The sequence below is a fragment of the Tursiops truncatus genome, chromosome 2 (assembly GCF_011762595.2).
Source record: "Tursiops truncatus isolate mTurTru1 chromosome 2, mTurTru1.mat.Y, whole genome shotgun sequence".
Lineage (NCBI taxonomy): Eukaryota > Metazoa > Chordata > Mammalia > Artiodactyla > Delphinidae > Tursiops > Tursiops truncatus.
Window position 1 is genome coordinate 4,943,569 of NC_047035.1, and position 15,594 is coordinate 4,959,162.

At 51.3% G+C, this 15,594-nt stretch overlaps 2 protein-coding genes across 4 annotated transcripts in view; one reads left to right on the plus strand and one right to left on the minus strand.

Annotated features, from left to right (window-relative positions):
- WDR25 (WD repeat domain 25) overlaps positions 1-9,046 on the minus strand; it is a 141,513-nt gene extending 132,467 nt beyond the window's left edge. The window contains exons 1-2 of one of the 2 annotated variants that reach the window (XM_073800048.1): positions 8,919-9,046; positions 5,134-5,980 (exon numbers count right to left, since the gene is read on the minus strand). In XM_073800048.1, coding sequence (XP_073656149.1) covers positions 5,134-5,940 — 807 coding nt within the window. In that variant the 5' untranslated portion in view covers positions 5,941-5,980; positions 8,919-9,046. Of the gene's footprint in view, positions 1-5,133; positions 5,981-8,909 lie in introns of both variants that reach the window. The other variant, XM_073800049.1, reaches the window with a different exon arrangement.
- Positions 9,047-9,057: 11 nt separating this feature from the next.
- Positions 9,058-15,594, plus strand: part of WARS1 (tryptophanyl-tRNA synthetase 1) — a 34,569-nt gene continuing 28,032 nt past the window's right edge. The window contains exons 1-2 of one of the 2 annotated variants that reach the window (XM_019952383.3): positions 9,058-9,153; positions 14,512-14,690. In XM_019952383.3, coding sequence (XP_019807942.2) covers positions 14,577-14,690 — 114 coding nt within the window. In that variant the 5' untranslated portion in view covers positions 9,058-9,153; positions 14,512-14,576. Of the gene's footprint in view, positions 9,154-9,948; positions 10,174-14,511; positions 14,691-15,594 lie in introns of those variants that run through there. The other variant, XM_019952373.3, reaches the window with a different exon arrangement.

Genomic DNA, 15,594 nt, shown 5'->3' on the forward strand with positions numbered 1-15,594 from the left:
CAGACCGATTCTGTAAACGCAGAGGGATGCGCTGTCCTGACCAGGGGAGCTCCCTGTGTTAATGAGCTGCTGGCTCGGGTGAGGATTGTCAGTGATTTCTGTTTTCTCCTTCATTCTTCGAGTTTTCTGCATTTTCAAAGTCGGTCCCTGGCAGCAAGAAACATGCCGTATGCCTCTGGGAGTCTTCTCGGTGCCTGGCAGAGGGCTCTGCACACGGGGCTGACCATCAGGGCTGCCCGTGTTTGGCCAAAGCAGGATACATTCCATTTGTGCTTTTTCCTTCAAAAAGGGCCTCAAAGTCTGAAGTCTACCTTTACGTGGAATGGGTATTCAAGCATGTTGAGCCAAGTGAAGACAGGGGGGAAATGAAAAGAGTGTACAGCAGGGTATTCGTGCTGGGATTACAACTACGGGAACAGACGCACAGTACCGACAGGGCCAGGGAGGGACGGGCAGGAAAGAAAACGGAGCATCGATGAGGAATTATGAGTCATTGTTTTGTTTTACTTAATTTCTCCAGCTGTAAATTTTTCAAAACTAATATAACCATAATTTACCGCTCACAGAACATTTAGAACATATTAAAATAAGTATCTTTCTGCCGTAATGTGCCCAGTTGAACTTTGTGAATTCCAAAGCTGCATTTTAAGGCAATGAAGGAACTGGCGCGCCACGTTCTTTAGATCAATCACATGGATTGTGCTGTTTTTCTCCTGATCAGAAAGGAAATCGTATTTCTGTACATGTTACCTTGAATCAAGGATTCTTCCACGTTCTAGAAGCTTGGGTGAGCAGCTTATACTGTCCTACTGTGCCCCCTAGTGGCAAAGAGCATTTATGCACGTCAAAGAGAATCCTTTCCCAAAGGCTGGAAGTAAAATCCAAAATAATTTTTTAATCTTTATTGATCACTTAACATGTACAAAACTTTGTGCCAGGTGCTCTGGGGAATATAAAAGTGGATTTGGTACAGTTCCCATGCTCAAGAAGTTTAAAATCTACAAGCAGACACGGTTCCATGGCAATGCAGGTAGAAAGAGATACCACCCCATGGTTAAGGAAGGGTGAAAATTCCCAGGGAGAGCAAGAGAGGGAGCACGCAGTAAGTGCCTCCTATGTGCCAGGAGCCGCACCAGGTAATTCATAACTAATAGCATTTATTTTTCATGAAAACCCAGCAAGCTATGCATAACTACCTCTACTTTACATAACACAGGTTGAGGCTCAGAGAAGTGAAGTAACTTGCCTGATATCACACAGCCAGTCAGCAGCAGAGGGAGGATTCAAATTGAAGTCCTAGGACCCCAGCCCCCAAGCTCTCCCCTCCTTCCTGACCAAGGCGGGGGGGCCGGTAAGAAGGCACTCTGGTAGACTTTAACTGAAAGACAAGGGGAAGGTACCCTCCAAAGAGAGTGCAGAGTGGCGAGCGGGGGGGAGGGGGGGCGTGCCCTGTCGCACCCACCTCTTCTAGCTCATTCCCTACTCACCCAGCATCTGCTCTCCGCCCAGGACTGGGCTGCAGCAAGCCAGGACTCCTGCCTGCGCCCACGATCCTGTCCCCACCTCAGATGAAGCATCCACGCAGTGCCTCCCAAGCACCCCTCCAGCTCCTACCCGACCACAAGGACCCCCACGTGGCCCACCTTCCGACACCGGGGAGGGAAAAGCTGCCAGCTGCCCACCGGTACACACACAACCCTGAGAGCCCAGCGCTTCCAAGGCCCCAGCCGGGACTTCCCTCCCGGGCTTCCAGCCCCCCGCCCCCAGCTGCTCTCCATCCATCTTCCCATCCTGGCTCCTCCAGCCCTGCCTCAAGGTCTTCACACTGAAAAGTTGCTTAAGGTCGATTTGCCAAATAATTCTGTCACTGAAAACTGTCAAACATCATAAAGCAGAGAGGACCCTGGCCAGACTATTTGCATCTATGGCTTGTAGAGGCCCTGATTTTCGAGACACCCACGGTAAGAAAATGGTCAGGAGATGCGGACCGCAGCAGCCATGACGGCAGCCACACTCTGCCCCGGGGGCCACCCCCAACGCCACTCTGCAGCCCCACCATGAGAGACGGACAGCGCCGGGGGCAGGGCTCCCTGGAGGGTGCCAGGCCAAGCAAGGAGCCAGTGCCCGCGTCATTGCCTGCAGCACACACCACCGTCCTCGGGACAGATGGGCGACGCAGCGGTGCCAGGCCCCGCCCAGGGCAGCCCCACGGCCAGGGGAGGCCTCAGGGAATTGCCCCAAGCAGGGCTTGCTTTCCTGTAACAGATAGTCCCTCTGCCTGAGCAGCCGTCCCAAGGTGGACCAACTGCGCCCTCTTCTGGTCATGAGCTGTCACAGCGGGTTGGCTGCTCCCAGGTCCCCTCCGCGGGGCCTCCCCGCCTCCCCAGCACACAGCCCGCAGGCTCATCTCTGCGCGAACACCCGCTACACGTTCGAACAAACACCACGCCCCGAGTCAGAGGCGTCACTCAGACGCTCTGTGTTCCAAAACTATCATGGGATGCCCCTGCTCAGCAAATCTAAACTTTCTGGGCAAAAGTGACCGGAGCAGGGCCCGCAGAGCACCTGACTGAGGCCGGGTGCAGACCGGTCCCCACAGGGCTCCAGGCCTGCCCTTCCCCACCAGGAGACACAGCCCCGAGGGCGGGTGGGCAGACACATCCCTCCACCCAGCTCTGCCCACAGCGACCCAGCCTGTCCTCTGAGGCCCCCGGCAAGCTTGCCTCCTCCTCAACAAGTGTCGTATATTAACGCATGTATGTGGAGCCTAGAAAAATGGTACAGGTGAACCGGCCTGCAGGGCAGAAATGGAGACACAGATGCAGAGAACAAACGTATGGACACCAAGGGGGGAAAGCAGCGGGGTGGGGGTGGTGTGATGAATTGGGAGATTGGGATTGACATGTACACACGGATGTGTATAAAATGGATGACTAATAAGAACCTGCTGTATAAAAAAATAAAATTAAAAAATTAAAAAAATAGGAAGAAAAAAGGAAAAAATTTAAATACCTGCATGTTCGTGCACACACACACATCACGCCACATACTATACACACATATACACACACACAAAAGCCTGGGCTGCCCATGTCTGGCAGACTGGCCCCACCCCCTGGGGTCCTAGGAAGGGGCTGCCCACGCCCTTCAGGTGGCCCACCTGTAACCATGCCACTCTCCACAGAACTCCACCACACCACGGGCCCGGCATCAGACCGGGGGCTTTACACACAGCACCTGGGCGTGTGTCCCACCTGAGAAGCCCCGGCCGTAGGTCTCACAAGCTTGTCTCATCGAGGAAAGAGGCTCAGAGAGGTCAAGTGCCTTGCCCAAGATCACGAAGCTTTGGGGATGGAGCCAGCCCTTGAGCCCAGATCATTCTAACTCCAGGGGCCAGCCAGACACTGCCCACCAGGAACCCTCCAGACAGGCTCCTGACCAGAGGGACAGGTGCAGGCTCGCGGGAGGAAGGGCCAAGAAGCCCCAGGACTGGGGGATGGGTCCAAGCACGTGACAACGCACACCAGGGACGTGAGGAGCCTCCTGAGCGGACCACAGGGCCCCCGAACTCGCAGGAAAAGCAACAAAAATATGCATGTAAACCCTGGGGCTCCAGGCTGCAGACGGGACACGACACTGTCCCCACAGAACTCCATCAGCCTCGCAGACAAGAACACAGACACGTCATTCCAGGACTCAAACGTGCCACCTAAAATGACACTCATCGACAGAGGTCGTTTCCAAGACTTCACTGTACTTGGGCTTCCTTTCTTAGCTTCCAAAAATGCCTCCTGAGAAAAAAAGCTCAAAATGAAACGTGCAAATACAGTGTCCTCGGCAGGCAGGATCCAAAACCGTGAGGAAAACAGGCGGGGAAGCTGACATCTATTGAGCACCTATGGGGCTCCTGCCTCTGCGCCAGGGGCTTTGGAAGCGTTTTCATCACACAGTCCCATGACCCAGGTACAACCAGGCCCTTCACAGATGAGCCTCCAGACTCAGAGGGGGCGGCTTGGGCAGCTGGCCAGCCACTCACAGCAAAGCTGCACCCGAAGCCCCGTCCCTGCAACTCCAAAGCTACTTTCTTTCCAGGAAGCTTTTGCTTGGCTCACGTGTATTTGGCACCAACTATGTACTGGGCTTTGCTAGGGGCCGAGGAAAGTGAGGAGGGGGACAGAGGACAGTCTGGGGCGGGGCGGGGGGCAGGCGAGGGGGCTGGAGGGCAGGTTCCAGGCAGGTGTGACACACCTGTCACACTACCTACCTGTCCACATGGGCACTGCTTACTACAAGTCTGCCTTACCTCGGGAGCTTTTAAAATAAATAAATAACAACCAAAAAAGAGTTTCTGCGTAAACCGGAAGTCCCCGGCGGGGCATCCAGAGCCCTCCCTGCTCTGACCCTGCCCTCTTCCCCAGCCTCGGGCCCCTCACCCCATCATGGGCCTCATAGCTGCCCATGCTTAGAGCCAAGCCCACTCCCTTCACCAAGTGAAACTTCCCTCCTGGAAGCCTTCACCAAGCCCTTTCCAGCTGAGCTGCTGCCCTCCCCGGGGTGCCCTCAGCCCCCATGGAACCCCCTGGGGCCCCATCCTCACGGCCCCGACGCGGGCTTGTGAGCGCCTCTCCGCTAGTCCGTGGCCCCTAGTCCACTGTGCCGGCCTGGAAGCCAGGGTCAGCTCAGCGACCTTTACACCCCCTGCATCCGGCACAGCACCTGGTACAGAGCTAACTGTTGTTCGGCACTCAGTGGGGGTCGCAGTGGATGTCCCCAAGGTCCTGGGGCCTGGCCTGGGCCTTTCTTCCCCCTCTGCTCCCTCTCACTCAGCGACCTCATCCTCCGGGGGCGTGAGTGTGTCTGGGCGCCCCTGGCGCCCCCAGCAGGGGGCAGGGCTAGCATCCTCTGGTGGCCTGGGCAAGGCCGCCTCGGGGGAGGGGGGCGGTGATGGGACAGGACGCACCAGCCGTCCAGGTGGGCCATTGAAAACCCTCTCCCAAAGGCAACAAAGAGAACTCCAGAAATGCCCAAAAAGAAACCTGTAACCAGGCCCCACCTCACCGTTTTGAAGAACAAAACAGCCCAGCAGTTTATTCCTAAGAGCAGCTGAAAAGAGCAATTTCACTCAAGTCTTACCTTGAAGGTTTTATCCATAGAAGTTGAGAGAAGCATGTGGCTCTTGGAAGAGACTGGACACCACTGAATGTTGTTGACTGGGCCCCGGTGGCCTCTCAGATGGAAGAGTACCTTCCTGGGAATCTTGGTTTCCTTATACTGACAGTCCAAATACGGCTGAATAAACTCGGACACTTGGGGCGCCACACAGAGAGGGGCTGGGGCACGCCCTGCACAGGGACCCTGGGGCTCCATGTCTTTACTCTTGCCTGTTTCCGTGCTTAATGCTTGCAACTGTCTTAGTCTTTTCGGGGTATAGGGTACAACACAGTCCTCACACCACTGCCTCTGAAGAGAGCTGCCGTTTTTACCTGGGGTTTCAGATCCAGTTCGGGCACAGAAAGATGGCTCAGGGGAGCCAGAAGTTCCCCAGGAGAGTTTCACCTGCTTTAAGCGGGCAGCTGCCAGGGGCACGTGGCCAGCTGGAGCATGGCTGGTCCACAGGGAAGGACGAGCAGGCTGGCTGGTGGGGAAGGTGACCTCAGGCTCTGTCCTGGGCCACTGCAGCCTCTGGTTGGGGCAAGATCCTGAGTCACTGCTCCAGAGCCGAGCCAGAGGGAGACGACAGCTGGCTGCATCTTCACAAGAACCATGCTTTGTGGGCAGTGCGCCCCTGTCCTTCGCATCCAGGACTTCCGAGGCAAAATCCCGCCCAGGAGGTCTGATGGCATCTGAAGCATCTTTCATCTGGCCGGCAGGATTAAAACTGCCCCCAGGCTCAGTCTCAGGCTCTGAGTCCGAGTCGTCATAAGCCACCAGCGAAGCCATTGAAGACACAGTTTCTCCTTGTGCGTCAAGGGCAAACTACCTAAGGTCAAACAAAGTGTCAGAAGATGTGCATGGCAGGATGTTTCCTACCACATGCCAAAAGCAAACGTGCCACAGAGCAAATCCAAGACTGAAAAACCCATAAGAATAAACACATTAAAAATGAGGCCTTGGGACTTCCCTGGGGGTCCAGTGGTTAAGACTCCGTGCTTCCACGCGCGGGTTCGATCCCTGGTCGGGGATCCCCCCACATGCTGTGCCGCACGGCCAAAAAAAAAAAAAAAAAAAATTTAACAACAAGAAAATAGTAAGACCTACACAAAGAAAACTAAAAATGTACTGAAAGATATAAAAGAGGACCTGACTAAATGGAGACAGGGTGCCTGGACAGAAAGACTCATGGTTTTAAAGAGACGTTTTGGAAGGGCGCTTTGGGCAGGATCTATTGTAAATTTAAACACACATAGCTTTTACTGCCACAACCCACTTTGGAACTCTGTCCTACACAAATACTAGCACGTGTTTGCAAAGATAGGTGTACAGAGAGCCTGCAGCACTGTTTATGAGCAACAGACAAGAAGAGCATACACTCATCAACGCGAGTGAGGTTAGTTCTGAAAATACCGAAATGCAAAGATGACCAGGACCCACCACGTGCTAAGAGCAGCTGCCCTCTCCTTTGTCCTCCCTTTATGCTCCAGTCCTTCCTTTTATTCTCTCTGCCTAGAACACTCTTCCCCAGATATCCCATCTCAACTACAAGCCAGTCGGAGAGATAGACCGGCAACACAGGGCGGAGAGGTGCCTGAGGCATGGGTCCACCCCATTCCAAGGGTGTGAACCAAATCTGCCAGTTTCACTCCAAACACAGGCTCACACAACAACTTCCCCTTTCTAAAAAAACTCTTCCTGGAATTCTGAAACATCCTACAGAATCAGTTGTAGCCAACTAGTTTCTACAAAGAAGTACTTCCTCCTGGAATTCAATTCTGTGCAGTTAACATGAAGCAAGTAATCAAGAGGAAAACAACGCTGCTGCACACATCCAGGACAGCAGAGGGCGCGGTGGAGCAGCCCTGAAAGCTCAGGCAACAGGCCACTTCCAGGAAAGCCTGCGTCCCCTACCTTAATAAACCATCCTGAGCTCCTCTTCCCACACGTGGGGTCAGGTGAGGCCTGAAGACTCCCTGGGGGTCCTCGGTTACGCCATTCCAGACAGCCTGTCTATCACCCACGTCTTCCCCTGGGCAGTGGGTTTCATGTCCCCTGGAATCAACCATCCCACCCCTTCCATGCCTTTCCCATAAAGGGTACCAAACAAGTTATGTCATCATTCAAAAAATGTCTGTTGCCTACCTCCTCCAAAAATCCCACCCCCACCTGTAGCCCAATCCAGGCAGGTAACACCTTCCACACACAGAGCCGTTATCTAAATAAAACTTCCACAACAAGCCAGCCCATCTCAAATGGAACTAATATAACGGACGAATTATAAACAAAGGGAAGCGTGCACTGTGAAGGATTTGGCATTTCTTTTCTCTCACTACTTAGTCTGGTCCTGCATCCTGATCAGACACTTCATCTGTCTCAATTCCTATGCACAGGACCGCCCACCACAGCATTCCGTCCTGCCAGAGGGAACCCACCAGGTTCCCACCACAAAGGTTCCTGTCTGCAGCCACTGGGATGGATTCCTACCCACCCAGTTGTCCACAGTTGTCGAATCACAGGAGACGCCAATGACCAGAACTAAAGATGAAGTCTACAGCAAAAGATCAGAGAGTAGTGGGCTTGGGGCCCATGAGCCCCACTTCCTACAAGGCAAGGCAGCAAGGACTGAATGAATGCAGGCAGGTGGATGATAGGGCTCCCCATCTGCTTCATGTACATTTCATTCAGTCATTCAACAAACACTGACGGAGCATGGGCTACTAGCCAAGCCCCACACGAGGCACCAGGAACACCAGGGCAAATGAGACAGTCGACGATGCCCTGTGCTCGCCATGCTCACATGCCAGTGGGGAGAGACAGACCAGAACCAAGCGAAACAGAGCATGTCCGGAGGTGAGAAATCCTAAGGAGAAAAGTAAAACAGAAAAGAAAAGGAGGCGTGGTAGTGGGCCTGGGATGCAGTTTAACATTGGGAGGCCGAGGCAGGCCTAAGGCAGAAGGTGATGCTCTGCAGGTGAGGGAGCAGAGGTGATAAAAAAACACTGAAGACCGGACCAACAAAACTGATCAAATGGGGTGAGAGAGAAGGAGGCAAGGATGACTCAAGAAAAACAGGCAAAAATGGAGAAGATTGTGAGCCACTGGGGACAATGTAAACTTTAGGGGGAAAGTGTTTGCTGCCTTTTATGTTTCTAAGGCAAAGGGGGAAGAAAAGGAAACTTTTTCATGGAAAGAGGGAGCGATTAAACCAAGAAGAACAGCCAGAAGAAAAAGTCATCTTTGGAGAAATAAGGCTACAAAAGGGGGGAGTGGCATTGGCAGTCCTCAGCATGTCTGCTCCACCAAGGCTGGACTTTTTGTGTTCTGTTCACTGTTTGATCGCCAGCATCTAGAAATATTTGTGAAATGCAACCTGGGGGGTGGGGGGGGGGCACAGAGAAAGTAAAAGGAATAGGATATTCTCATTCAACAAATATTCCTGATTACCTACTCCGTGCCAAGTCTTATGTTAGGTCTTATGGACAGAGATTAAGCACAAAACACGGATCCTGCGCCGGAGGCCACAGACTGATGAAGGCAACAAACAAGATACGACCAGAGATGGGTTTTGAAGAATGCAAAGGAGTTAGCCGGGCTGTCAAGAGTGAGAGGTGAGGATCGTCCAGAGCACTGCGCGTTCGGAAGTAACCGGAGACACAGGACAGGCGAGCGGCAGTGAACTGCCCGCGCGGAGTGGCGTGGAGCGCTCGGCCCACCGCCAGATCCCAGTCCCCTACCGCCCCCGGCCCTCCGCTCACCACACGCACCGGAAGCTCTCGGTCCTCCCGGAGGCTGTCCTGCCTGTACCCCGCAACCCAGTCGCGTTCTGCCAGCGCCGGGGCCGCCAGCCAATCAGCGGCGGCCTCCGTCCGGCCCCGCGACGCGAACAGCCAATGATGGCGCAGCCAGGCCGGAAGTTGTTCCGGCCGGAAGGCGTTTCCACGGACGCCCAGGAGGCCACCCGTGGCTGAGCCGGCAGCGCTGACGGCCCCGGCTGGGCGGGTAAGTGAGGGGATGAAAGAGGGAGGGAGGCCGGGGCGGCGCCAGATGACCTGGCCCTCCCGGAGCCTCCTGCACACCAAGGCCCGGAGTATCCTCCTCAGAGCCCGGCTCGCTGCTCGCCGGGTTCTGGCACCACGGGGTGCGCGGAGGCTGCCACGGCGCCCATCGCCCCCGTCCTCCCCAGCGCTGCCGACCTGGCCTGTCGCCCACTGCCACCGGCACCGACCTTTCATCGTCTCCCTCCTCGTTCGCCGAGGGGAGAGGCCCTCACTTTTAACGAGTGCCTGCCATGTGACAGGGGCTTTGCCGGTAGTATCGCACTTAGTTCCCTCCACGATAAAGTTACGAGGCTTCTTTATGCCCATTTCACAAATGAGGAAACGCAGGATGAAGCGGAGAGGGAATGTGACTTGCGCAAGGTCTTGTAACAAGAAGACTCCCAAACTGGGTTTGAAATCCGGGTCTGACCCCAGAACTCATGATCTCTCCACTGCCCTGTGCCGCCTCCGTGAACAGCAGCGGCGAGGAATTTACCATCCGCCTTCCCCCCCAACCCCCTCCCTCCCCGCCCCAAGACTATACACAAACACAGTTATTCATACTGATCCTGAGAATAGGGAACGGGAAGAGGGTGGGGAGGTTATATGGAGGCCAACCTGGGATACGGGGTGGCTGATGCAATGACCAGCTAATGTCTTGCTTCCCGAGAGAGTTTCCCTGGTCCCCACCCGCATCCCCCCCTCCGCCCACCCCTGATTGGACAGTCTCATCGAAGAGGTTGGTCGAGAGGCTCAAGTGTTTCTGAGAAATTGGGTGATTTACGAGAAGCTCCTACATGCAAGTAGTAAAGGGTGGGGTAAACAGGAAAAAAAGAGAGAGAGAAGAGTCTTTTCTAGAAAGGAAACTGAAAGAAAAAGGGAAAGACTATTAAAGAGGAGCTCGAGCTGCACTGGGCAGTCTCAGCTTCTCAACTGCCCAGCGTGACCAGTGGCCACCTCTGCAGCACCTCCTGCAACCTGGGTATGTATTGCCGTCTTTGCTAGGCTTAGAGTTTATTAGTATTTCTACCAGCCTTTTCCCAAAGTACTGGAAACCTTGGCTTAGGGCATGAGGAGTAGCATCTCTTAGGACCAGGGTGTTGTGCATTTTATTTCATCTCATTGTCCCAAAGTTCAGGTGGCTCACAGCTTCTGTAGGGAGTGGAGATACTGGAAGAGTAGCTGCCTATTTGGATTCGTAGCTTGACTTTCAGCACTTTGATGTTGGCTATCCTATTTTACACTGATGAGCCCTCCTTAAATAGTCGATATCCATCCACGGTATCTCATTGTGATACTCATAAGTAGCTTATGCCTGGCTTCATATAAATTAATGTCCTCTTTGCCTTTTAAGATGATGTTCATTTTATTATTTGGAGGGGAAAGTAAGCTTTCCTCTCAGTGTTTAAAAAAGAAAAAGTGACCTCAATCTGTTCCAAGGTTTGAAGCGTTAAAGGACTCCTAGCTGGTAAGACATCATTTTCTTGTCCTCTGGAAACTTGACAGTCCAAGGCCATTGTCATCCACACTCAGGGGTCAGGATGTGGAAGATGGTCTCCCACCTCCTGGTAATATTCCAGGCATCCAGGAACTTCTGGGTACCCCACTCTTCTCAGCTGCTCCAGAATTGGCTGTAGTGCGTAATGCCACCCTTCCCCCAAATTGCAGAATCAGTGTATTCTGATCTTATCTGTGAGATGGTTTCATTGTGGCCCAAGGGATTGTCCTGCCGTTCTGTTAAACAGTTCTGTAATTCCTCTTTCCATTCCTCATCCCAAAACTGTGCACAGTTTCTTCAGGTGCCTGTTATGCTCCTTGGGAACAGTGGAACCTTTCAAAATGAGCACAAGTTTCAAGTTCCTTAAAAAGAGGGACGGAGAGTTCATTTTGAAGAGTCTTGTCGTTTCCTCCTTAGCTGTGTGCTGACCTGCTGTGGACTCTGCAGTTTTGCTCTTTTCACTCCCAGTCCTTTTTTAGAGGAGATGATACATTACTTCACAGATATAGCTTCATTTCTTTGTTTTAGATTGTAGTATTTGTGAAATAGATAAAGCAGTTTTCCTTGACAAAAATTCAAAGCCCTATTTGCAGTTTACACAGTAAACACTGAAGGCAGTGGTCCTTAGTCTCTTGGCATCTCGGACCACTTTGAGAAAGTAGTAAAGCCTGGATACTCTGCTTAGAACCGCAAACGTGCGGGCAAACCGTTGACGTCATTTCAGAGGTTCTGAACTCTGGGTTAAAAACCTCTGAAGCTAAATTAAATTCTAAAAGTTAGTTAACAAAGAAATAAAGGAGAATGTTGACCAGATAGGAGGACAAAAGGAGAGTATGTGCCCATAAATGGGCTAATGAATGGATGCCTGACATGAGGGAAGTGATAGTTCTATTCTCTTTGTCTCTGATCACTGCCGAAGCACTGTAATCAATCAGGAAGTTGCATCATGCACACACACACGAGATTACAGTGTGGGTGATTCCCACACAGTGAGTACATGCCTCATGATCCTGAGAGCAGGGAGACCTCACCTGCTGTTTCCTCAGTCAAGTTTCATTCCCGTGTGCCTCTTCTTCCTTAAATGGGATTCTGATAGTTAAAGATACATGTTTTTCCCTACAACAGGGACCCTAAATGCAGGCTCAGTTCATCTAGCTGATCCTCTGCAGTTATCTGCTCCTTCGCAGGGGTAGATTAGCCGTCTGGGGCTCACCAAGTCATTCTACCTGGCGCTTTCCCTAGGAATTTTTAAGGGTAATTTTAATCTGTGCTTGATTTGGGTCCTACTAGCAGACTTCAAAAGCCACTTGTTGCCTTCCGTGCAGGACACCACATTTTTGGAAGGACAAGGGTAAACCGAAGGGAATTCCAAAAAGAATGACCAGGATAGTGGGCAGGTGTTCGCAATGGGTGAGGAAACAAGACTGGGTACGTGGGATTAACCTGGCTCTTCTCAAGTCTCGGAAGGCTCAGTGCAGTGTCAGGACGTTCTAAGAGGACTTCTAAAGTCCAGGTAGGAGAAATCTACCTTAAACTGGAATACTGCAGAGGTATTATAAGAGGATATAAACCAGAAGGGGAAAAGTAAACTAGATGATTTGTGAGACATTCATTCCGTAAACGTCTGTTGATGAGCTACTCTGTACCAGGTGCTAGAAGCACATGAAAGAATAAAACCCAGTACTTGCATTCTCTGTGTGACGGATTTTCATAAGTAACTACATGCAGTGTGAGTGCTCTAATAACCTCACTCACGAGCGCTCAGGGATCACCAAGGACAGAGCAACCAGCTTGGCCCCTGGGTGCAGGGGTCAGGAAAGGCCGCAAAGAGGAGCCGAGGTTTGAATTAGTAAGACAGCGGGCAGAGGAGGGTATGAGACGTTCCGGGCAGGGGGAGCAGCTGGAATTTGAGAGAGCACGTGCTCGAGGGGGGCTTTGGCATCAGATCCCGGTTCGGCTACTCTGGCATGGAACCTCAGAGGACGGTTCTAACTTCCCTGAGCCGTCCGCCTCTGGTCGCTAATGCAGAGCAGATACTGTACCACCCAGCTTTGAAGGTTGGGAGAATTGGGCATCATGGGTAAAGCATCGAGCATTGGTGGCTAGAAGGAATTTTCCTCACTTTGGTTGTTGTTTGATACGGGCCTGAGTGTTTCTCCTCTCCAGCGCTAGTCAGAAGCTTCTTCCACATTCCTTCTCTTTTTTACGGGCCTCCCTTTCCAGGAATTGAGGCAATTCTCAGCAAGGAGGAGAAAGAAACTGGCTGCTGTCCCATCCTGGTTTCAGTATTACGGTTTCATTGACTTATATAAAGATTGGTTTAAATTTTACGTATTTTTTAAACAGATATTTAACAAATGGATGAATAAAAATAAATTACCCCCTCAAATTTGTGTTTTGTTCATAGAGCTGCTAGAAAAAAAAATTTTAATGATTAAAGACACAAAATAGTCATTCGTTAAACCTCTCCTCTGTGGCTGATGCTGTGCTAGACTATTTACTTACCCACATTATCGCACTTATTCCGTGACCAGTCCTGCAAGTTAGTGTTGTTATTGTTATTCCCATTTTACAGTTGAGAAACTGAGGCGTATGATAGTTAAGTAGCCCATAGGATAATGTTTGAGAGCATAGGTTCTGGGGTCACACTGTTTGAGTTTGTATCTCATCTCGACCACTCACTAACTGCGTTATCTTGGGCAAGTGTTACAGCCTCTCAGTTTGCTCATCTACGAAACAGAGATAACAAATCTGTCCCATAGGATTGCTGTAGGTTTAAGTGCTTAGAAGAGTACCAGGCACTTAAGAGCTGGAGGTTAGCTGCTCTGGTGTAGCCGCACTGTCACGGTCATCCTCCTCGTCCAAGGTGTAACAGCAAGTTACAGATGGAACTGGAGCTCAGCCAAGCTCTGGAGCCCTAACAAATAATGCTTGCAATGGGTTTGTGCCTTGCTTTACATTTTGTAAAATGCCACCATGTCGTTTTTTTCTCATTTCTTCTCATAACAGCTCTTGAGGTAGGTGACAGAGTTCCCGAGGCTGCTGCTTTATAGCTGAGGAAGCTGACACTCAGAAAAGGGAAGTGACCAACCCAAAAGGGGCCCCAAGGCGGCCTCAGGTAGCCTGCCGTGTGCCCCACCTTTCTTAAGGTTAATAGTAAATAATGGCCAATAGGAGGTGCAGGGACACCTTCTTCAGAGGTTTGCAGTTAAATAAGGCAGCATGTGGAGTGGACAGGCTGTATATGATTCTTACCTCATTTGGAACCCAAAAGGGATAAGGCCCTGCCTCCACCCAGACTTCCCTTCGTCTGAGAACGGAACAGCTGGCCAGCAAAGGAAGCCATTTGTTCAGCAGTATGTTGGTTATGACTGCAAAGGCCTGGGAATTCATCCCGAAAGCAATTAAGATAAAGAGTAAATAGCCATTTGCCAAATGTTTCTAGCTGTGGTGAACTTAGGGTTACTAAAGCACTTTGGTGTTTGCTGCCTGAGCAGACACGAGTCCTTCCTGTGTCCTGGGCACTGGCCGAGGCACAGGGGCACCTCGGCAGATGCACACTTGCCCTTGGTTAGGAGGGGTCTTTCTTTGCCCTAAGTCTGTATATCACAGCGATTCCTTTCGACCTCATCATTAGCATTTGTTCTTCCTCTTTTCCCCTGTTTCATGGCTCCAAATTTCTGCTTATATTTGTATTAATGTTATATTATCTATGCCCTTTCTTATAACTCATCTCCAACCTTTTTGGAAAGAAGAACTAGCTACGGTAAAGGAAAAACAGCTGCGATGGTTTGCTAATCTCTCTCTCTCCTCCCCCCACAGTCTTGTCTGGACCACTGAGCAAATCTGCCAACACCCTAGCCGGCTGTGAACGCAGGTCCTGGAAAATGGCAGATGTGCCCAACGGTGAGCAGGGCTGTGGGTCTCCACTGGAGCTGTTCAAGAACATTGCTGCTCAAGGGGAGCTCGTGAGGGCCCTCAAAGCCAGAAACGCGGCAAAGGTATGTCATTTAGCTGGGTCCTACACACACACGCACACACACACACACACACGCACGCACGCACGCACACATGCACATCCAAGCCACGTCTGTAGGGTCATGTTACCAGGATTCCGTTCCCTCACCACCTGAGGTGTTTTGGCTCTCAATTTAAATGTATTTTCTCCTTTATCAGCATCGATGCGTATAGTCTAAAGGGAAGCCCCTGGGAAACACAGCAGCCATCCACCCCGCCTCTCTCTGTTTCCTGCTCCCAGAAACAACGATTTTCAATTCTTTTCGCTGATTCTTTGGCTATGTAACCCCTACGTCTCTCAAAACCACACATTAAAAAAAAAAAACCCACACATTATATTGCTCCTGATAGGTGTTCGGGTTTGGGGCTTTCACTGTGGACGACAAGGAATTAGCACTTTCGTAAGCACTTCCCATCCCCCCAGTCTCCATGTAAACGCTGCTGACCCACTGGGTATAGCATAAGTGCTTCTCCTTTCCTGCCCAACTTTTGTTTTCTCCAGAGTTGATAGTTGTCTTAATTGCTTTTTGCTTGGCTTGTCTTTGTTTCATTTTGGGGTTTTTTGGCTGCACCTTGCGGCCTGCAGGATCTCAGTTCCCCAACCAGGGACTGAACCCAGGCCGCGGCAGCGAAAGCCCAGAATCCTAAACACTAGACCGCTTGGGAACTCCCCTGCTTGGCTTTTCTTTTTCCTTTTTAATTTGGCTGTGCCCGCCAGGTCTTAGTCGCAGCACGTGGGATCTAGTTGCAGTGTACAGGATCTTTTAGTTGTTCCTTTCAAACCAGAAATTCATGACCTTTAATTCTCAGAAATTATATCATTTCTTTGATTTATCCTGGGTTTTTTGTTTTGGTTTCTGTTTCTTTGTGTATTTTTTTAATTCAAAG